The sequence below is a fragment of the Astatotilapia calliptera genome, chromosome 7 (assembly GCF_900246225.1).
Source record: "Astatotilapia calliptera chromosome 7, fAstCal1.2, whole genome shotgun sequence".
Taxonomy (NCBI): Eukaryota; Metazoa; Chordata; class Actinopteri; order Cichliformes; family Cichlidae; genus Astatotilapia; species Astatotilapia calliptera.
In genome coordinates, this window is record NC_039308.1 from 42,241,526 (window position 1) to 42,265,444 (window position 23,919).

At 44.5% G+C, this 23,919-nt stretch overlaps 1 protein-coding gene across 2 annotated transcripts in view; it reads left to right on the forward strand.

The window, feature by feature from the left end:
* LOC113026274 (synaptic vesicle glycoprotein 2B-like) overlaps positions 1-23,919 on the forward strand; it is a 52,616-nt gene that overhangs the window by 23,012 nt on the left and 5,685 nt on the right. For both annotated transcript variants that reach the window (XM_026174852.1, XM_026174853.1), the window contains 5 exons: positions 4,216-4,291; positions 4,643-4,731; positions 12,914-13,047; positions 18,736-18,936; positions 19,753-19,912. In XM_026174852.1, the coding sequence (XP_026030637.1) occupies positions 4,216-4,291; positions 4,643-4,731; positions 12,914-13,047; positions 18,736-18,936; positions 19,753-19,912 (660 nt within the window). The remainder of the gene's footprint in view (positions 1-4,215; positions 4,292-4,642; positions 4,732-12,913; positions 13,048-18,735; positions 18,937-19,752; positions 19,913-23,919) is intronic.

Below are 23,919 nucleotides of genomic sequence, written 5' to 3' on the forward strand. Positions count from 1 at the left end.
AGAAAACTCCAACTATCACACAACCCCCTTTGAGCAAGCACTTGACAACAGTGGGGAGGGAAAAGTCCCTTCAACAGGAAGAAACCTTAGTCAGAACCAGGCGGGCAGCCATCTGCCACAACTGGTTGGGCTGAGGGGAGGAAGACAGGATAAAAGGCACACTGTGGATGACAGCTAGAGATGAATAATAATTTATGCATAATGAAAGCAGTGGTGTATAGATGCATAGTAAGTGGAAAAAGGTGAATGAAGAAGAAACTCATGAAAAACATGTTTTCTAATGGTTAAATTCTTATTTCCAATCCAATCCAACTTTATTTATAGAGCACTTTAAAAACAACATGGCTGACCAAAGTGCTTTCCAGTAAAAGAAAAACAGATAAAAGTTAAAAACCATACATTAAACAGACAAAGAAAGTTAAATAACAATAAAATAAATACATAAATTAAAAAAGGGATAAAATAAATCAGTAAATATTAAAACAGGAGTAAAATAGACAATAAAATATACAATAAATAAAACTAACAAAGTAAAAAAAGACTAAGAGCAACCAAAAGCTGACTAAAACTGACTACAAGCTGACTGTGGTTCTTCTCCTTAAAAACCTTAGAAAAAAGGTGTGTTTTTAAAAGTGATTTGAAGATTTCAAGTGTTGGGGCCAGCCAAATATGGAGGGACAACTTATTCCTTAATTTCGGGCCACAACAGCGAACCCATGTGGAAAAGAAATAGAAAAAAACTTATAAAAGACTTGCATCAGATTTGGCCTACTTCATATAGTGAATCATATAAGGCTTATATGATTTACTCATGAAAGTGGCCACTTTCTCATTACTTTCATATATTGTTTTAGGAAGTATCCAAAACATACAAGTTTCATTCATATAATTTTTGAAGGGATCTTATATCTGTTTTCACTCTTGTATGCTTTTCATACAAGTTTCACACAAGACAGATACAAACTTTATAAGATTTATATATATCTTTTCCATATGGGAAAGCTCAGTCCCCCTGGTGTTTCAGTCTCGACATGGGGACAGCAAGGAGTGGCTGGTCAGTTGATCTGAGAGACATTTGTGGAGTGTATAGGTGTAGAAGGTCTGACAGGTAAGTAGGAGCCAGGCCATTCAAAACTTTAAAAGCAAACAATAAAAATTTTAAATGAATTTTAAAATGGACAGGAAACCAGTGTAAAGAGGCAAGAACAGGGCTAATGTGCTCGTGTTTGTGTGTACCTGTCAGCAGGCGAGCAGCAGCATTCTGGACCATTTGCAAGTGGGATAGTGAAGCCTGATCAATACCAATATAAAGTGTATTACAATAATCAAGTGGTGAGTGGTCACAAATGCATGTAAAACTCTAAGTCACAAAAAGAGATAATAGGTTTGACTTTAGAGAGCTGCCTCAGCTGAAAAAAGCCATTTCTCACCACTCTACCTATCTGTTTGTCCATTTTAAGAGCTGTGTCAATTTTTACTCCAAGGTTGCTGACAATTGGTTTGACACAGGATGTAAGAGGACCCAAGTCAGGTGGTGGGACACCAGGGCCACTCGGCCCAAATATAATGACCTGTCTTCTTTTCATTAAAATTTAAAAAAAATTCAGAGCCAACCATGCTCTGAGGCATTCTAAAATAGGCCTGAGGGAGTGAGGGTCATTATGTTTCTGTCATGGCTACCGGACAGACTTACAAGCAGACAGAGTTTTTTGAAGACAGTCAAAAGAAATCAGTTTATTAACAACGGGGAACACCTGAGTGCTATATATATGTACAGTGAATTGGGAGGGGGGTCCAGGGCTCCAGGGAGAGGGGGTAATCCTCACACTCACTCCTCATCAACCACACTGGCTCCCAAATCTTCACTCACACCACCACACACAGGAAGGGTCCGTAATCTGGTCCAGGAGGGGGATATTCAGGAGATTCAACGTTCCAACGGCGAACTGCTCTGTGCCACTGCCTTAAATAGTAGCTGGGGAAATCAGCCAGATCAGCAGCAAGTGGTGACAATCACGCAGGTGTGTGGGCCAAGCGCGAGAGCCTGTAACGAGCTCTGCCCAGGCAGAGAGGAGCGAGGGAGAGGCAGAGAGGAAGAGAAAAACAAAAACAAAACCTGTAGCCAGTGTGAGCCAGCCAGAGAGACACGGGGACCATGACAGTTTCAGGGGTAGATAAATCTGACAGTCATCTGCATAACAATAAAATGACACTTTATGTTTGTTTGTTTTTAATAATATGGCCAAAAGGAAGTAAATAAATGCTAAAAAGAAGGGGCCCGAGGATGGATCCTTGAGGTACACCACATGGGAGGGGGGCAGAGGATGAATAAAATTTACCAAGTGAGACTGAGAAACTTCTGTCAAACAGATATGACCTGAACCACTCCAAGGCTGTGCCTCTAATTCCAACATGATGTTCTACGCGAGAAATTAAAATGTTGTGATCTACAGCATCAAAAGCTGCTGTGAGATTCAAAAGCACAAATAACACGGAATTCCCAGAGTCAGCAGTTAGTAAAATATCATTAAAAACTCTTAAAAGTGCAGACTCTGTGGTGTGAAGTGCTTTAAAACCTGATTGAAATACTGCAATTTTTTTTTTGACTGTTTAAAAAAGTCTGCAGCTGTGAAGACACTACGTTTCCAAAATTTTAGGAACAAAGGGAAGCTTTGAAATAGTTCTGAAATTATACAACAAAGAGGCATCCAGGCCACGGCGTTTCAGCAGAAGCTGGACCACTGCCTGTTTAAAAGTTACAGGTACATCACCTAAAGTCAGGCTGCTGTTCATAAGCCTTTGAATATAAGGTCCAATAGTCTCCCAAACTTCTTTTAAAAAAGCGATGGCGAAGGACATCACTGGGAGAGCCAGACTTGATTTGGGTAACAATTTGCCCCAGATAAGACAGAGACACGTGGTCAAAATGGCTAAAACTGCCAAAGGTGTGATAATAAGTTATTTGTAAAGAAATTCAATAAGTTGTTACTAATTAAGGTTAATCTCCTAAGATCCGAACTCTTCCAATGGCATGCATCTTTTAATTCTCTTTGATATTTGGGCTGATTGGGACCTGATGAATGTAAAAACAAAGAATTGCCAGATTTTTACCTGATTTTTGTTTCTGGCAAAAATGAGATCCACATATGAGGATATTCGTTTAAAATTTCAATAGAACAGTGGCAGCATGATGTCCTTGTAAGTGGATATCAGGCCCTTGTAGAGCAAAATATAGTATTTTGGTCTAAACAACCAAAAATGTGATGTCCACATATGTGGACGCCAGGTCCAAGGAAGTTAAAGGAATGGTTCGCTCAACAGACCTTTGACATTTTGTCACCATGGCTACAATGCTGAAGAAAAATCTGGTGTTGTTTTTTCTTCAATAGTAAGATTAGTAAGATTTATGCTATTGACAATTACTGAGAATAGTAAGATTTTCCAGGTTTAGGGCTGTTTTAAAGAGCAGCGATCCATTTTTCCAGACTAAATGAAGATCTGATAAATAAGTGATACACCATTTCATCTCCAGCTTATGGTTATCTGCTTTAAGGTGCACATCTTAGAGTTACACCAGGGAGTCAAGTACTTCTTACTAGAGACTTTCTTTTTCAGAGGAGCAGCAGGATTCAGAGTCACAGTAAAGATGTAATACTATTGTGGGAGTCGAGTTCAGGTAGCTTACCTGCACGGTTTCTTAATATAGTTATAATTTGGGAAATCTTTAAATAGTTGTCTACCAAGAGCTTGATGAGCAGGCATAGAAAGGACAGCCTCCAGGAGAAACTCCACCCACAGGTGGGTCAGCGAAGCAGAGAATTCGTTCTAAATATTTGCTCCCTGGTTTTTAGATCACTGAGGAAATAATTACCCTAACATGAATTGTATACGGTATTACCTCACAACAGATATGGGAATGAAATATGGCAACATTGCAGTTCACATGTCAGAATCCAAAATGGTAAATGGCCTGTATTTATATAGCGCTTTACTAGTCCCTAAGGACCCCAAAGCGCTTTACATATCCAGTCATCCACCCATTCACACACACATTCATACACTGGTGATGGCAAGCTACATTGTAGCCACAGCCACCCCAGGGGGGCACTGACAGAGGCAGACTGACTGAATAGAGTCTAGAGTCTAAAGTGATATGATGACGAGTCACTTTTATTCTTAACCTTTTGTTAATTCAGCGTCTCATGTTTTTTACAGCTTTTATGGCTTGTCTGTGTGGTTCCCTGACATGATCAAACACCTTCAGCATGAAGAGTATGTGTCTAAGGTCCAGGTAATGTCATCTACTCATAAAAGAGTCTTAATACAGTATCATTTCAAATCTGGTTGATGTATTATCTTGTGTATGTGTTTTATGTATTAATTTGTACCATATATGCTACATCAGGCGGTTTTTGTTTTTTTTTAGCTATGTGTATTTTTTGCAAAATATATTTTAACATTTATTTCAGCTTTTTGGGGGTAAAAACAACAACAACAAAAATTCACCCTGATGACACAGAAGGCAAACCACTTACAAAAACTCATATATCGAATATAATAAACTTGGCTTTAAAGGGTTAAAAATGAATCAAACAAGATTTGAGCACAGAAAACAGATTTTCATTGTTTTGTTTCTCTCTAGGTTATCCATAAAAAACGAGTGGAGAACATGATTTTTGACTTTCCTTTGGAGAACCAGATCCATGAAGAAGTAGAATACATCCGTGACAAGTAAGCTTTAATGCTGCTTAAATTCACTGCTGGCTTGAGGTTTATCTACTTAAATATGCTGTAATTTAATATTCATTCGCTGCTGTTTCCCCTCTCATCTGAGAAGCTTCTTCAGTTCTAAGAGCAACTGGTGGAGAGTCCCAGATTTTAAGGCCTATGGGAGTGTCTCCAACAGGGACATAGACCCCCTATTGACCCTCTACCTAATCAAGATGTGAAAACGGGTGTGGGTCACAATCAGCCAAGGTTTTGGGTGAACCCATTGTGAAACCTGGCCCCACCTTATCATGGGATGTACTGAGGTCAAATGGCCCAGGATGTGAGTGGGCGTTATTCCGTCTGGGAAGGGATCTCAAAACTGGATTATAGATGGCAGACAGTTGGTGTCGTAAACCCCCGCCTGTTTAAAGATGGTTGTTCACAGTGGACATAGATGGCTTCTTTCACTCCTCTTTCACTGTCTTCTCTGTCCAAAATGTGAACATTGACATCCTCAAAAGAGTGACCTTTGTCGTTTAGATGCAGATGGACAGCCGAGACTTGTCCCGTCGAGGTGGCTCTTCTAAGATGATCTCCTGTCTGAACTAAGGAAAGAATGGTTTCTTTTGTCCTGTCCGGTCTAAGAGAAAGAGCTTCATTAAAATAGGGATTTGTGTTGGTGTGTGGGACTGTAGCTGATAAGTTTATATTGTTAAATGGTAAATATGAGACAATGCATTTTAGATCATTTTATGGAGAAATGCAAAGTGATGTAATGAGTAGTGCAACAACTTACTTTCTCCTGGGAGTAAATTGTTAAGTGATCGATAAGGAAATCAGAATCACTAAATTCTAAATAATTCACATGCCCAGTCATAGAGACTGTGTGCATGACGGTTCATGTGGACACTGCCTGTGTCATCTGTGCTTAAAGTGATCGAGCCAGTAACCTAACAATCAGAGGCTTGGTGAAGTTATCCTCACTTCCTTCTGGACAGATACTGAAGCCCGAGCTTCCCCTGATTCATCCATCGGAGTGCAAGTGTGTGAATTTTAGATAAAAGTACTTAGGTATAGGTAAAAGCAAACTCTAGAGACAAGGGAATCTACCAGTAGCCCTTAAATCCAGTGATGTGAAAAAGCACCCAGGCAGTCTCACAATGATGTGTATGAGGTTAGTGCAATCTGGTAGAGGGGAGAACACATCAGCAAAGGGCTGCTGCAATTCAGAAACATCTGTTCTCTAGGCCATCACAAAGGAGCATAGCAAGACTGATAGAATTTGTTTGTCTGCCTGTAAATCAATCAATCTATCATTCGCCATGATTGTTAGACAGTCTTCACCAGTCTCCATGATTGGGATAATAAATTTGCCTTGCTCCTGCCCTGTCAGTTGGCATCACCTCATAATCTTCATCATTCATTTGCCATGTGACTTTGAAGGGCCCTTGCCACTTCGCAAATAATTTAGTGGTGGAGTAATGGAGTAACATAAGCACTTTATCTTGTGGTATCCAGCAAATAGCTTTTCACAGGGAAATGGAATTGGAGGCCTGGAGTACCTTCTGCACTGCAAGCAACAGAAGATCCAATCACCAATACAATCAATGGTCCTAGTAGTGTTCATCATCACTAATGAACTTATGAATTGTGGGTTTTAGAGTCTTATTCAGCTGCTTCAACAGGCCATCTGTCTAGGGGTGATATCCACTGGTCAGAATCGACATAATACAGGGAGTGCAGAATTATTAGGCAAGTTGTATTTTTGAGGGATAATTTTATTATTGAACAACAACCATGTTCTCAATGAACCCAAAAAACTCATTAATATCAAAGCTGAATGTTTGTGGAAGTAGTTTTTAGTTTGTTTTTAGTTTTAGCTATTTTAGGGGGATATCTGTGTGTGCAGGTGACTATTACTGTGCATAATTATTAGGCAACTTAGCAAAAAACAAATATATACCCATTTCAATTATTTATTTTTACCAGTAAAACCAATATAACATCTCCACATTCATAAATATACATTTCTGACATTCAAAAACAAAACAAAAACAAATCAGCGACCAATATAGCCACCTTTCTTTGCAAGGACACTCAAAAGCCTGCCATCCATGGATTCTGTCAGTGTTTTGATCTGTTCACCATCAACATTGCGTGCAGCAGCAACCACAGCCTCCCAGACACTGTTCAGAGAGGTGTACTGTTTTCCCTCCTTGTAAATCTCACATTTGATGATGGACCACAGGTTCTCAATGGGGTTCAGATCAGGTGAACAAGGAGGCCATGTCATTAGTTTTTCTTCTTTTATACCCTTTCTTGTCAGCCACGCTGTGGAGTACTTGGACGCGTGTGATGGAGCATTGTCCTGCATGAAAATCATGTTTTTCTTGAAGGATGCAGACTTCTTCCTGTACCACTGCTTGAAGAAGGTGTCTTCCAGAAACTGGCAGTAGGACTGGGAGTTGAGCTTGACTCCATCCTCAACCCGAAAAGGCCCCACAAGCTCATCTTTGATGATACCAGCCCAAACCAGTACTCCACCTCCACCTTGCTGGCATCTGAGTCGGACTGGAGCTCTCTGCCCTTTACCAATCCAGCCACGGGCCCATCCATCTGGCCCATCAAGACTCACTCTCATTTCATCAGTCCATAAAACCTTAGAAAAACCAGTCTTGAGATATTTCTTGGCCCAGTCTTGACGTTTCAGCTTGTGTGTCTTGTTCAGTGGTGGTCGTCTTTCAGCCTTTCTTACCTTGGCCATGTCTCTGAGTATTGCACACCTTGTGCTTTTGGGCACTCCAGTGATGTTGCAGCTCTGAAATATGGCCAAACTGGTGGCAAGTGGCATCTTGGCAGCTGCACGCTTGACTTTTCTCACTTCATGGGCAGTTATTTTGCGCCTTGGTTTTTCCACACGCTTCTTGCGACCCTGTTGACTATTTTGAATGAAACGCTTGATTGTTGGATGATCACGCTTCAGAAGCTTTGCAATTTTGAGACTGCTGCATCCCTCTGCAAGATATCTCACTATTTTTGACTTTTCTGAGCCTGTCAAGTCCTTCTTTTGACCCATTTTGCCAAAGGAAAGGAAGTTGCCTAATAATTATGCACAACTGATATAGGGTGTTGATGTCATTAGACCACACCCCTTCTCATTACAGAGATGCACATCAGCTAATATGCTTAATTGGTAGTAGGCTTTCGAGCCTATACAGCTTGGAGTAAGACAACATGCATGAAGAGGATGATGTGGACAAAATACTCATTTGCCTAATTATTCTGCACTCCCTGTACACAGGAATTCATAAAGCTCTCTCAGTGTGTGGAACATGAATGATGTGCTCTGGTCCGTCAGAATCTCTTTCAGGATTCCTATGAGAGGAAATAACCTGAAAGTAGGGATGGGTATTGATAAGATTTTCACGATTCCGATTCCACTTTCGATTCTGTTTAACGATTCGATTCTTTATCGATTCTTTTTAAAAAAGGAGAACACACAGGTCGAATAGCTTAGAACTTTGTTTTATATCTTCTCTTTGAACAAGATAGAAATTTAGGAGTAACATGGCCTTACAAACCCAACAGTGAGATCTTAAGAGATCCAGCCTATGGCTCTTCTTTTTTTTTTTTTCTTTTTTTTTTTTTTTTGTGTGTCCCGTTTGGATCTTTAGCCATCAGAATTGTTGTCTTAAGGCCAAGAAAGATGCCGAGCGGATTTATTTTACCAAGTGGATCATCATGGCCTTGCCACATTGGTCCATTTGATTGACCTTTATTATAATTATGTATTTATTTTATTTTCAGTTGCTACAAACGGGACAGACATGACTGGGGGATAGGACAGGGAGAAAGAATGATAGAAAGAGAGGGAGAGAAAGAAAACCAAACAAAACACCTGGATCACCTGTATGGAGAAAAAAAAACAGAAGAGAAAGCAAACAACAACGAGCAACATAATAAATATAACACCATCACAATAAACTAGCTAGCAGTAGATATCAGTAGATACTAAATAATAAACGATATTGTGCAGCACGCAAGATAGACAGCGCACAATGTGCTTTGAGGCAGCAGCCAAGAAAGCTGTAGTCCGCGTCTGTGAACACCCGTGTGTACACCTGTGTGCATACCTGTGTGGATCAGCATGCTTGTATTCCAAAGGTTTCTCCATGTAACGATCTGCTAGGGAGTGAGGGGAGCCATAGCCCCGTCCCCCAGGGTATGAAGCAGGTATGGAGGAGATCCAGGCCCCAGATATCCAGAGGCCCCAGAGTACAAGGACCCGAGGTGGACCACCAAAAAGGGGGGGGGGGGAACCGTGCCACCCTCCTGGGAAGAGCTGAGTAGAGCCCCAAACGAGAGGTCACCCCGCAGCTACGGAGCAGAGGCCAGAGGGGGTTGCAGTGGCGTGCCCGCGGGCTCTGCCGGCAGCCAGCTATGCCAGAGAGGACCGAGCTTCAGGCCCAGAGGCCTGAGGGCACCCCACCCCCCGGAAGGGGCCCAGCTGGGTCACAGGCGCCAGGCCCGCCAATCGGCCACCAGGAGTGAGCCGGTACATACATGAGCGCCCAGCCCCAGTCGACAAGAACCACCAACGCACCAACGTCTGAGGGCATCAGCCACCTGAAGGGAGTGTGGTGAGGGGAGATAGGCCTCCGTACTTTAGAGGGCCTGAGATGTACCCAGAGAGGTTGAGTCTAAGACCCAACCTGACATATAGACACAGACGAACAGGCACACGCGGACACAAACATGCATTCCTACCCCCATATACACAACCAAATACTCGGCACTCACCCAACGTGTAGACAGACACAAATAGACACTGCACAGACAGTCGCACTCCCCAAACATACTCTATATCCCAGGTCCAGGTACCGCCCTCAGAGGGGCAAGCCGCACCTAGACCCAGGAGATGTAACCCATCTCTCTGGGGTGGAGGCAAGCGGACCACCTCCTTATCTGCAGTAGCAGGGAGGCCCCGCATCCCAGACCCCAGTCTGACGGCCAGCACCTCCTCCCAGCCCCCCAGCCTATGGCTCTTCAATGGGGTGTCACAGGGTCCCCAGGAAAAAAAATTGCAAATGTAAAATAATAAAATAAACATTCTTCTGTAGCAATAACAACGTATAACATAAATTATTCTGTAGCAATTACACAAGAATATCCAGTAATGTCCCTGCCTACAATTAAACACATTCACTTACCGAAAATCGGGGGCATCTGCTGTGGCAAATGGGTGCAAGCCTTTTACCACAAACTTAGTCACTGCTCGGTGACATTCGTCTATCCTGGCCTGAAAGGAGACGCTACCGGTAGACCCCAGCCAGTCTATTTACAAAATCAGCAGCTGCGCAAGGCAGGAACTATTTGCGGCCTTGATTCTGTTTTGGCCCTCTATTTAATTTTCACCGGCACTATGGGACAACTGTGAAAATTATTATGTGCATGCTTAAAATCCACACACAATAACTCCACCATAGCTCAGGTTCTGAACCAGGCTCTGGTGGATTAGTGACTGTGTACAGCCTGAATCCACTCATGCCTGGCATATACTACTACTGCCCGTCACCCCTCCCAGGGTATGGGCCGCCAAAGGTAGATCTCCAGAGATTTCTTCAGATTTGGTGTATACCCCATATACCTCATTGCATTCTTACTGGATGGTGTATGTTCATCCTGAGCCTTGGAGAGCTGGTGGCCCAGACCACCTGACCAACCTCTTTGAGTGTACACTCATTCTGGAAATGCCTGGGAGGGGTGGCAGGTGTTTGTTCTGCAGGTTGGGTACGGGTACATGGTAGCTAGCATGATGGCCACATCCTCACCTATTCTGATGTCTGCAGTGGAAGCATATAAATGAATATCTGTCACCATCAGCTCCAGCAGCCATTGTTCTCATTCAGACTCCCCCAGCTCCAGTCACCTTGGCAGCATCCTTCAGTAGGGTGAAAAACGCACAGTCCTGTCTGCTTTGAAAATGGTAAATGTACTGGTATTTATATAGCCCTTTTCTACTCTAAGTGAACAACCAAAGCACCTTTTGCTACTATGACCTTGGAGACCGGTGGAGAGGTTGCCATTCCCAACCGGGACAGCAGGCTCTGCAGCAGCTTGGTCTACTTGTCCAACAAAGCCTGCAGCGACTCTAGGTGCTTAAACCCATGCTTGCTCTGGGTGCCACACAGCCATTTCAGCTAACATTTGCAACAGTGATGCTACTGGCTGCACCATTTATTACTCAGATGTCATCTAGTGGATACCTTAAGCACCAGTGTGGCAATAGCTAGTTCTGCTAGTAAGGATGAGGGTCAGCTTGTGATTCGTTTAGATATTTATTTGACACACTTTCAAATCAATTCAATAACATTCAGTTCAATTTTATTTTTTTTAAACACCAAATCACAACAACAGTTGCCTCAAAGTGCTTTATTATTGTAAGGTAAAGACCCTACAATAATTTAGATAGATAAGTATTAATATCCTCCTGCACAGCGATAAATATAAGAATATGATTTAGTCTTGAATTTTTTCTGGCTTGTTACTGGTATGCTTTCTTGGCATAAGCCTAAAGAACCACAGAACCCTTGCTGTACCGTGTGATTCCTGGCTCAGTTTGTCATAAAATAGTTCCTACAGGTGAAAACTAAAAAGGGTGAGTTGGTATTTGACTGAATAAAAATAGCTTGGAATGGACAGGGATTGAGATGTAATGTATTTTGGTTAAATTAAGGGCAATTTGTGATTTGGGCTGTACCTCTGACTCTGAAGGACAAGTTATTAAAAAGGACATCCACAGGCATCGGCTGTTTTTATCTGTCTTCAGAGTTGAGCTAAAGCTTCAAATACAGCTGTTGCCAAAACATATCGCTGCAATTTGTTCGTATTACCAAATATATATTAAAAAACAAACAACAACAACAACAGCAAACCAATATTCACCTATACTTAATACTCTAACTCTGGGTATTTTAACATAGGGGTTAGAGCTAGAGCTCTACACTTGTGCAGGTACAATTCACAGCTGAACATTAGCATTCTCAAATAAGGGAATGCATCTTCAAGTTTTAAGTACAGATATAATGTATATTTTGTTATATATTTTACAAACTTCTATGCTCTTTTAGAATAAAATGCACAGAATCAGGTTTAACTTTCAGTTTGACATGAACCACATGATTATAACAGGGCTTCTTTTTCCATACATTGTATTGCCATGAAGATTGTTCCACCATTTTCACTCCAACATGCTTTTGCATGCTTCAACTTGTGTCAGTTTTGGATTTATGCCCACTGTCCATTCTGATTCTGTGCTGATAGCAATAGAAGTGAGAGTCCATGTTTTCCATTTCTCAATCTGTATTCTCACCTGTACTTGTGTTCTTGTAGATTATTGAACATCCTTTATATAGCATCCTTTAAAACTTATATATAGCCAAGTTCTAATTAAATCATTATCTTCTACTGATTCAAATATGAGAAATCTGCCAACAGCTAAGCTTGAGGAACGACTGGTCATGACCTACCTGAAACAGGAACAGATGAAATGCAAACTAGAATAAATTTTGCTGTGATGCTCATGGATTTGGGTTAGGGTTAGGCAGGAAAATTCAACGTTAGTATGGTGCATTATGTATTTACAGTGCTGCTTGAAACCATACCTACACCCTATGTGAATATTGTCTTCTTCAAAAATTGACTTTATGGTCATCATTTCATCCCTTTAAAAACTCTTTTCCAGCAGTTTCTAAATTGTTGTCACCTACAAACAACACACTTAAAAAACTAGGCACATAAAATGTATGCTTACTTCTTACTTCCTGAAACTTCAGAAACACTACCCTGTATGCAGGGACCCTCTGGAGACAAAACTCTGCTTTAGTTATTCCACTTAGTTATTTAGTTATTCAGCTTAAACAGAAACTGATAAAATGAGTCCCTTAAATAGTTTCTTCTCCCTCGTTTAAGTACCTGTTAAGGAAACATACCTGTAGTGGAGTTTTTGATTGTAGATAATTTTGTTTCGGTGCAGTCAGGTACTGACGTGTTGATATGTAACATTTACCAAGAAAGCTGTGGTTCTATTTTGAAATTGCCCTTCTGTCCCTAAGGATTTATATTCCTGAGGTAAATTTGAACTCAAGAACACAAGTCAGTGCTTTGATTTGAGAAAGGCTCTTTGTCCATCCCATTCTCATAGGTTCATCAATATAGAGATGAAGTCAGTGAAATTTAAAGACTCTCTGTTTGAAGACTGTCACTTTGAGAACATCAGGTCCTCTGAAACAGTGTTTGAGAACTGCACCATCCACTCCACTGTCTTCTACAACACAGGTAAGTTTGAATGGGACAATTTGTTGGAATTGGTTGCAGCTTTGGTATAGAAACGAATGTGAATGTGAGTGAAAATGGTTTCTACCCCTCAGGTATGAAAGGCTGATAGGGCATTATCGTCACTCTGCTGGGCGGGCAGGTGGATAGCACCGTCATCCAAGTTCGTCAATGCAATAACTAGAGAACTTTACATTTTTTATAAAGGGTGTCTTTATTGAACGTTATACCTACATTTTCTTTCTTTTAATATAATGTTAATCTTTTGGGAGGGCTGTAGCACAGGAAGAACAGCAGGTCACCTACTAATGGGAAGATTGGTGGTTCAATCCCTGTCTGCTTCAGTCTCCATGCCAAATATCCTTGGGTGAGAAACCTACCTTAAGTTACTCTCTGATGCATCTATCAGAGTATGAATGTTAGATAGAAAGCACTTGCATAGAAAAAAAAATGCTTGTGTGGTTGAATGAGGCAAATGTGTAAAGCACTTTGAGTGCTCAGAGGGAGTAGAAAAGTGCTATATAAGAGCCAGTCAATTTATAATTTCAATATTTGTTTTTTGGATGACAGAAATCCCAGCGATTTTGAAAATATTAAACCAGGATTTACTCTACTGCTTTCCAATTGTCTGCCTCCAGTGATTTTCATTTAGAAATGTGGTTCCACATTTTTCATTAGTTTGAGAACAGTCACAGGCTTCAGCTAAACATTTTAATTTTTTATCACCAAAAATTAATATAATAATTACAATAATTAAAACTGTGAGGTTCTATGTCCCTGTCATTCAAGCCGCAGTTCATACAGTGTTTGCCCCCTTCCTTATTTTCTATTTTTTGTGTATGTTTGTCACACAGGTCATCAAACAAATGTAAATATTAGACAAAGATAATACTAGTAAACACAGAATATAGTTTCTAAATCTCTAAATCTCTGAGTCTGTCATGTTTCGGCCGTGTGGCAGGCAGGATGAGGACCCAATCGCAAAACTCACACACACGGGGATGAACTCAAAAAACACAGCTTTATTGCTGGCCACGAGAAACAATACAAAACTAAACTGGGAAAAACTAACATAAAGCTCACCAAGGAACACAGGGGAATCACACACAGCATGAGGGAGAACGCGACGCCGAACAGAGGGAGACTCAGACAGAAATACACAGAGGGTAAACGAGGAAAGTGGGCACACACGGGGAACACAGGTGACACTGATAATCATAACGAGACAGGGCGGGGTGAACTGAACATGACATGTACAGGCACAGAGGTTCAGACAGGAGGAGAGAGAGCACGGGGAAAACACAGACATAACGGGCTGGGGAAACATGAAACAACCACAAAGGGAGACGAGGGCTCATAAATACATAGAGGGCACACAGGGGGGAGAGAGAGCACGGGGAGAACTTAGACATAATGGGCAGGGGAAACATGGAATAAAACATAAGGAGAGACGAGGGCTCACAGATACACAGAGGGGCACACAGGGGGTAAAAGCCATGAAGGGAAAACACTTAGGGAACAACACAACAGGGCAACTCAGAAAACATGGCCTAAATAAGGAACGAAATACAAAAATACAAGGAACTAAGAATACTGGGCCCACATGGCCCAGGACCATGACATCACCCCCCCCTAAAGGGCTGGCTCCCGACAGCCCAAACCCGAGAAACAAAAACAAAAACAGAAAACAACCCACCCAGGGCGGGAGGCGGGGGACCAGGACGGAGGGACCAGAACGGGAAACAAAAAAACAAACAACAGAAAACACGGGAGCACATGACCATAGTCAAAATAAAGTTCAGGGGGCCGACCCAGAGCCCACAGGCACAAGAGTTCACGGGTCACACGGTCGGGGGGCCGACCAGGCGGGTGGCACAGGTGGCAGAGCTGGTCCGGAGGCCGGCCGTGCGGAAGGCAATGGCGGCGGCGACGAAGGAGACGACGGAGCAGTTCAGGAGGCCGGCCGCGCGGAAGGCAGCGGCGGCGACGAAGGAGACGACGGAGCAGTTCAGGGGGCCGGCCGCGCGGAAGGCAGCGGCGGCTCTTCAGTCTCAGGCGTGCTGGCCATGGCCTGGTGGGCACAGGACCAGTCGAGGCAGGACCAGACGATGGCGATGCGGGGGCCGGACCAGGCGTCGCTGCAGAGGCTGAGGCTGGACCAGGAGGAGCAGAAGCCAAAGTTGGAGCTGGGCCAGACGAGGACGAAGACTCTGAGGCTGGGCCAGACGAGGACGAAGGCTCTGAGGCTGCAGCAGACGAAGGCTCTGAGGCTGCAGCAGACGAAGGCTCTGAGGCTGCAGCAGACGAAGGCTCTGAGGCTGCAGCAGACGAAGCACAGGCTGGAGTTGCAGCTGACGAAGGCTCTGAGGCTGCAGCAGACGAAGCACAGGCTGGAGCTGCAGCTGACGAAGCACAGGCTGGACCAGGCGTAGCAGAAGGTGGCTGGATGGGCTCCTCGGGCCCTCCAGCTGATGTGGCATGGTGCTGGTGCGGTTCTCCTGAACCCCCAGCTGACGAGGAAGGTTGCTGAACGGGCCCCTCGGACCCTCCAGCGGAGACAGGAGGCTGAACGGGCCCCTCGGACCCTCCAGCGGAGACAGGAGGCTGAACGGGCCCCTCGGACCCTCCAGCTGACGAGGTAGATGGCGGCGTGGGAGCCGCGGAGTCCTGGATGAGCTCATCCGAGCTCCCAGCAGGAGCTGATGCAGAGCCAGGGAGATTTGGGACCCCTGGCTGAATGTTAAGCTGACCAACGGACCATACTGCTATCGGGGACTGGGCTACTGGAGCTACTGGGGCCTGCGCTACAGGCGGCACTGGAGCTACTGGGGCCTGCGCTACAGGCGGCACTGGAGCTACTGGGGACTGAACTGAGGGTGGCTGCGAGGCAGCTAACTGAACTGAGGGTGGCTGCGAGGCAGCTAACTGAACTGAGGGTGGCTGCGAGGCAGCTAACTGAACTGAGGGTGGCTGCGAGGCAGCTAACTGAACTGAGAAGGGCTGCGCAGGCGATAAGCAGCTCGCGTTGACATCCGCCACACAAAACACAGCCCCTGAGCGAACAGTCACTATGTCTGGAAAAGACACAGAGTCCTCACTCACCACAGCAGGTGAATTGGAAGTCCGAGTGTCCGGCTGTGGGGTGGTGCGTCGCTGTACAGTGTCTCCGGAGTCCAAACAAAAGGGGACAGAATTATCCGAGTCCGGTGTTAAAAAAACAGAGCCACTCACAGTTGTGCACGGGTTAAGAAGTCCGGGATCCGAAAGCTCGGGCTGAGAGTGTGACACACGGTCACTCTCTCCCAGGGGTGAAAACTGCTCCGCTGCTCGGGAACGGCGACAACGTGAACGCCGTTTTCTCCGGGAAGGGGGAGGAGACGAGCCGGGCCGCGAATCCGTCAGCGGGCCGGGCTGAACATCCTCCGGCTCTTCGTACAGGAGCGACCGCTCCGGGAGGACGCCTACAGTGGAGACGAGGAAGTCCTGGATGTGGGGGTGGAGCGCGCCGAATAGCCACGGGAGTCCGGACACCATCCGCTGTAGGCGGACGGCTACGGTCTCCCGGTACTCACCCTCGGGCAGCACCACCCACTCCTGACAGTGATACTCCACTGTATAAATCAGATCCTCCCGGAGGTCAGCGGAGGGGTTGTGAATTGCTGGGTCCATATCGTGGTCGCGTTCTTCTGTCATGTTTCGGCCGTGTGGCAGGCAGGATGAGGACCCAATCGCAAAACTCACACACACGGGGATGAACTCAAAAAACACAGCTTTATTGCTGGCCACGAGAAACAATACAAAACTAAACTGGGAAAAACTAACATAAAGCTCACCAAGGAACACAGGGGAATCACACACAGCATGAGGGAGAACGCGACGCCGAACAGAGGGAGACTCAGACAGAAATACACAGAGGGTAAACGAGGAAAGTGGGCACACACGGGGAACACAGGTGACACTGATAATCATAACGAGACAGGGCGGGGTGAACTGAACATGACATGTACAGGCACAGAGGTTCAGACAGGAGGAGAGAGAGCACGGGGAAAACACAGACATAACGGGCTGGGGAAACATGAAACAACCACAAAGGGAGACGAGGGCTCATAAATACATAGAGGGCACACAGGGGGGAGAGAGAGCACGGGGAGAACTTAGACATAATGGGCAGGGGAAACATGGAATAAAACATAAGGAGAGACGAGGGCTCACAGATACACAGAGGGGCACACAGGGGGTAAAAGCCATGAAGGGAAAACACTTAGGGAACAACACAACAGGGCAACTCAGAAAACATGGCCTAAATAAGGAACGAAATACAAAAATACAAGGAACTAAGAATACTGGGCCCACATGGCCCAGGACCATGACAGAGTCAGAAAAAGGTTACAAAGCCAGTCCTGAAGCTGTGGGACTCCGGCAAACCAGAGTGAGCACTGTTGTAAAACATGGAACAGTGGTGAACATTGCCAGAAGTGACCGGGCACAGAAATTTACCCCATGAACGCAGTGACAACTTATCCAAGATGTCACAAAAGACCCCAGAACAACATGCAAAGAATGAATATATGTAGCTCTGTGTTCCAACATTCAGAAGAAGGAACTGCTGTCATGGCTAGAAAATGATGGGTTACATCACATATTCTATGGCAAGAGGGAGCCAGGACAATGGGGGGAGATATCATCACCACCCCCACCCGAGATTGTGTACCAAGGGCCAAGTACGATGGAAGAAGGATCGTTGAGTGTGAGAGGATTTGACCTGAAATATAGGATCGTGGAGAAGCTTAAAACCTGGACCCTCCACAGCTGGTTACCAAGATTACGTGAAGTACCCCTGAAGGTCTACTAGACGATGTGAATGCAGCACTATGGACATTCCTACTGTGACCATCATCAAGACTAATCAGCTGATCTACACCACGGCAGCAGTAATCAGCCAGAAGGAGCAGTACCCTCCATGGAGAAGGAGACTAGATGAAAAAATCAAGGTAGCACAAAGGGAGTTGCAGAAAGGTGCAATGAAGAAGGTGCCAAAGAAGTACGGCAAGCTGTCCATACCTGAGGCCTGGTGAACTGCCAAGCAAAGACTCACCTGAAGAGGTACTGAAGGCAGGAGAATGAACCTGGTGTTCTCCACAAAACTATTCAAGGTATACAATCAAGGTATGACAAGTGAAGAGCACTGCAAGAGTATTGGGGGTAGTGGATCCAAGAGCAGACCATAGCAACCTGCCTGAACAGGATCCAGAGATCCAAGAAACAGTTGGACAGCACCAGGCCCTGACATGATTCCCACCTACTGGCTGAAGAAGCTGACTGCACTCCATTAGTGTCTAGCAGCACAAATGAACCAGCTGCTAGTCAATGAGACACACCCAGAATGGCTAAAACTTTTTACCAGTTGTGTATTGTAAAACTGTTTTCCTATATCTGTATAGTGTAGAACCGTGTATCTGAGACTACTAATATAGACAGTTATAGACAGTTTTTCCGGTTTTTGTTTTTTTATTTATTGTATTTATAGCAGTATTCAAATGCAAAAACAAGTCAATAAACCTTTTAGAGAGGTGTCAGTTAATGGCTCTTGTAATTTAGTTCCAAAAACATCTGCAAACACAAAAGCCATTTAAAGTATATTAACACTAACAAGTAAAGTATATTATATAATAGCCTTTCTACTCTCTGTAGACCTGTGGGAGGCAAAGTTTATTGACTGTGAGATGGAGAACACCACCTTTGAACACAACAAGCATGGCTGCCACCTAGATACTGCTAAGGAGAATGATGTCCTCATCTACCTGGTCAGCTTCCTAGGCAGTCTGGCAGTGCTGCCAGGCAACATCATCTCAGCTCTCTACATGGAGAAGATTGGCAGAGTAAAGATCATAGGTAAATTATGGAAGTTTGTTTGTAAAGGAGTTAGGAATGCAGTCAAGGAATATTATGTATATCTTTCATATTTTCGTACCGTATGTAATGTTGTAGAGCTTGTATTTTGTGTTGTATTTATTGCATTTCTGAAAGTTTCTGAGAGTTTCAAATGGGCTTCCTGGTTAAATAAAGGTAATAATAAGGTGTTTTAGTTGTCATCTGAGATTGCGTTTACCCAGTTTTAAGACCTCCTCCCATATGGAAAAGAAATAGTAAAAACATATATGATTTACTCATGAAAGTGGCCACTTTCTCATTACTTTCATACATTTTTTTAGTAAGTATACAAAACACACAAGTTTCATTATATAATTTTTCAAGGGATCTTATATGTGTTTTCACTCTTGTATGCTTTTCATACAAGTTTCACACAAGACAGATAAAAACTTTATAAGATTTATATATATCTTTTCCATATGGACCAGATTCTTTTTTTTTATTATTATATCCTGATACATTAAACTTTAAATTTAAAGAGGGTATTTTCTTTTTACAGGGAGTGTAAATCTGTGAGTCTGCATTTCAGTTCATAGTTTCATTGCATACCTGTGGTGGCATTCAGAAGCAATGTTGTGTCACTGTCCAAACATTTCTGGACATAATTTCACCTAGCTTTACATCTATATTTGATTATCTTATATAGGCCATAACTTCATATTACATTATTTTAGAACTTATGTTATAATGAACTCTTAATGCATTCTATAAATATGTTGCAATTTATTAAAAAATACTGATTCTACAGGATTCATTACAAAACTCTGATCTCCTTAGGTGGATCCATGCTGATTTCAGCAGGCTGTACATTTTTCCTGTTTCTAAGCTTCAGCCAATCAGCAATCATTGCACTACAGTGTCTGTTCTGTGGTGTTAGTGCAGCTGCATGGAATGGAATTGAAGTGGTGACTGTGGAACTGTATCCAGCTTCAAAGAGGTACCAGTATTTTTCTTCTTATATATACACACACACACGTGTGTGTGTGTGTGTGTGTGTGTGTGTGTGTGTGTGTGTGTGAAAAGTACATTGTAGCTAAAAACTGAAGACATCAAATATATGAAGCAAGATATATGGAATTATGTAGCAAGATTAGATTCCTGAAAGTAGCCACCATTTGCTCTGTTGACAGAAGTGATAGAACTGAAAATCAGTCGCTCTGGAAAATTTCTAAAACTTTGAATGTCACTTCTTGAGTCACCTCTGCTGCTAAGGATACATTCATGTGAGTCACCAGCCCCAGAAATCGCAAGTTAACAGCACCTTAGATTAGAGTCCAGATAAATGCCACACAGAGTTCCAGTAGCAGACCCATCTCTACTTTAACTGTTTAGAAAAGACTGCACAAGTCAGGCTTTTATCAAGTCTTTGTGTGATGCAAAAGGTGAACTGATGGTCTCTACATGTATGGTTGCCACCGTGAAGCATGGAGGAGGAGGTGTGATGGTCTGGGGGTGCTTTGCTGGTGACACTGTTGGAGATTTTTTGAAAATTGAAGGCATGGCTACCACAGCATCCTGCAGCAAATTTCCATCCCATCCAGTTTGCGTTTAGTTGGACCATTATTTATTTTCCAAAAGGACAATGACCCCGAACACACCTCCAGGCTGTGTAAGGGCAATTTGACCAAGAAGGAGAGTCATGGAATGCTGCGCTAGGCCAGCGTTCCCCATGTATATATATATGTATACACATATATATATATATATATATATATATATATATATATATATATATATATATACACACACACACATATATATATATATATATATATATATATATACACACACACACACACACACATACATATATATATATATATATACGTATATATATATATATATATATATAGCAGCTGGATAGCGTAGTGGTTAGACTACACGCCTTTGGAACAGAGGATCGCAAGTTCGATTCCTGCCTGGGGCGTCTGTATCCAGTAAGGGTCCTAAGGCTAGACCCCCTATGCTAAGCAAGCCTACCGCAGACATGAGCGAGACAGATAAATATGAAGGCATGCCGGCTCGGACGTCGCCCGGATCAACAAGGTCCGCGTCAGGTGTTGAGGAACCAGGGCACCCTGACGAAAAGTGGGCTACTGGAACAAGAAGGCATCGGTGGGCAAGAGACGAAAACAGGGCATTGTTGGAATGCTACTACGCAAGTAACCCTGGCGGAAGGGGCTACATGAATAGGATGAGGGACCTATGGATTCTTCGATACCCAACATCCACAATGACGGCGAAACAACTAGTAGCTCAGTGTTCCAACATTCGAAAGAAGGGACTGCTCTCACAGCTAGAGATTGACGAGGTACAACACAAATGCTACGGCAAGGAGGAGTCAGGACGCCAGGTCAGGGGGGCGATTTCATCACCCCCACCCGAGATTGGGTACGTAGCCCCAAGTGCGATAGGAGAAGGATCGTTGAGTGCGAGAGGAACTGACCTGAAAAATAGGATCATGGCCAAGCTTGAAACCTGGATCCCCCGTAGCCGGTTACCAAGATTACGTGAAGTACCCTCAGAAGGTCTGCTAGATGATGTTAATGCAGCACTACGGGCAATACCTACAACCACGATTATCGACACTAACAAGCTCATCTACAATACGGCAACAGTGATCAGTGAGATGCTTGGCTACAAGTTGAACAGCGACAAGGGGCAGTACCCTCCATGGAGAAGGAGGCTAGAGGGCAAGATCAAAGTAGCACGGAGGGAGGTTAGCCAACTAACGGAGTTGCAGAAAGGTGCGACAAATAAGGTGCCTAAGAAATACAGCAAGCTGTCCATACCTGAGGCCTTGGAAACTGCCAAGCAAAGACTCACAGCCTTGGCCAGCCGCTTGAGGAGGTACACCAGAGAGATCGAAGGCAGGAGAATAAACCAGCTGTTCTCCACAGAACCAGCAAAGGTGTACTCTCAGTGGCAAGGGAACAATAAGAGAACAGCACCACCAAGGCTGGAGACGGAGCAATACTGGAAGAGCATATGGGAGAAGGATGCAACCCATAACGGCAATGCTCAGTGGCTAGAGGATCTGAGGGCAGACCACAGCGACCTCCCTGAACAGGGTCCAGTAACCATCACAGTGGCAGATATCCAAGAAAGGGTCTCCAGTATGAAGAGTTGGACAGCACCAGGGCCCGACATGGTTCACGCCTACTGGCTGAAGAAGCTGACTGCACTCCACGAGCGTCTGGCAGCACAAATGAACCAGCTGCTAGTTAACGAGAGACACCCGGAATGGCTAACTGAAGGCCGGACGGTCCTGATCCCCAAGGACCCCAAGAAGGGACCGGTCCCCTCCAACTACCGACCAATAACCTGCCTCAGTACTACATGGAAGCTCCTGTCAGGCATCATATCGGCTAAGATGAACAGGCACATGGGTCAATACATGAGCGGGACACAGAAAGGAATTGGCAAGAATACCAGAGGCGCAAAACACCAGCTACTGGTAGACAGAACAATCAGCCGAGACTGCAAGACCAGACTGACCAACCTGTGCACTGCCTGGATTGATTACAAGAAGGCCTATGACTCAATGCCCCACAGCTGGATACTGGAATGCCTAGAATTGTACAAGATCAATGGGACCCTAAGAGCCTTCATCAGGAACTCAATGGGGATGTGGCGTACAACACTAGAGGCCAACTCCAAGCCCATAGCACAAGTCACCATCAAGTGCGGGATCTACCAAGGAGATGCTCTGTCCCCACTGCTGTTCTGCATAGGCCTGAACCCCCTCAGTGAGATCATTAACAAGACTGGCTACGGATACCGACTACGGAACGGAGCAGTTGCCAGCCACCTCCTGTACATGGATGACATCAAGCTGTATGCCAAGAGTGAACGAGACATCGATTCACTGATCCACACTACCAGGCTATACAGCAATGACATTGGAATGTCGTTCGGACTGGAGAAGTGTAGTCGGATGGTAACAAAGAGAGGGAAGGTAGTCAGAACTGAGGGGATTGAACTACCAGAAGGCAACATTGCAGACATAGAGGACAGTTACAAGTACTTGGGGATCCCACAGGCGAATGGGAACCATGAAGAGGCCGCTAGAAAAGCTGCAACCACCAAGTACCTGCAGAGGGTCAGGCAAGTCCTGAGGAGTCAGCTGAATGGTAAGAACAAGATCCGGGCCATCAACACGTACGCCCTGCCCGTGATCAGGTACCCTGCTGGGGTAATAGGCTGGCCAAAGGAGGAGATAGAAGCCACTGACATAAAGACAAGAAAGCTCCTTACCATGCATGGAGGGTTTCACCCCAAATCCAGCACCCTGAGGCTGTACGCTAAGCGGAAGGAAGGGGGCCGGGGACTGGTGAGTGTCAGCACCACAGTCCAGGATGAGACAACGAACATCCAAGAATACATTGGGAAGATGGCCCCAACTGACCGAGTGCTCAGTGAATACCTCAGGCAGCAGAAACCCAAGAAAGAGGAGGGAGACGAGGAACCATCATGGAAGGACAGGCCCCTGCACGGTATGTACCACCGGCAGATAGAGGAGGTGGCTGATATCCAGAAATCCTACCAGTGGCTGGACAAAGCTGGACTGAAAGACAGCACAGAGGCACTAATCATGGCAGCACAAGAACAAGCTCTGAGCACAAGATCCATAGAGGCTGGGGTCTATCACACCAGGCAAGACCCCAGGTGCAGGCTGTGTAAAGATGCCCCAGAGACAATCCAGCACATAACAGCAGGGTGCAAGATGCTAGCAGGCAAGGCATACATGGAACGCCATAACCAAGTGGCCGGCATAGTGTACAGGAACATCTGTGCCGAGTATAACCTGGAAGTCCCGAGGTCAAAATGGGAGATGCCCCCAAGGGTGGTGGAGAATGACCGAGCTAAGATCCTGTGGGACTTCCAGATACAGACGGACAAAATGGTGGTGGCTAACCAACCGGACATAGTGGTGGTAGACAA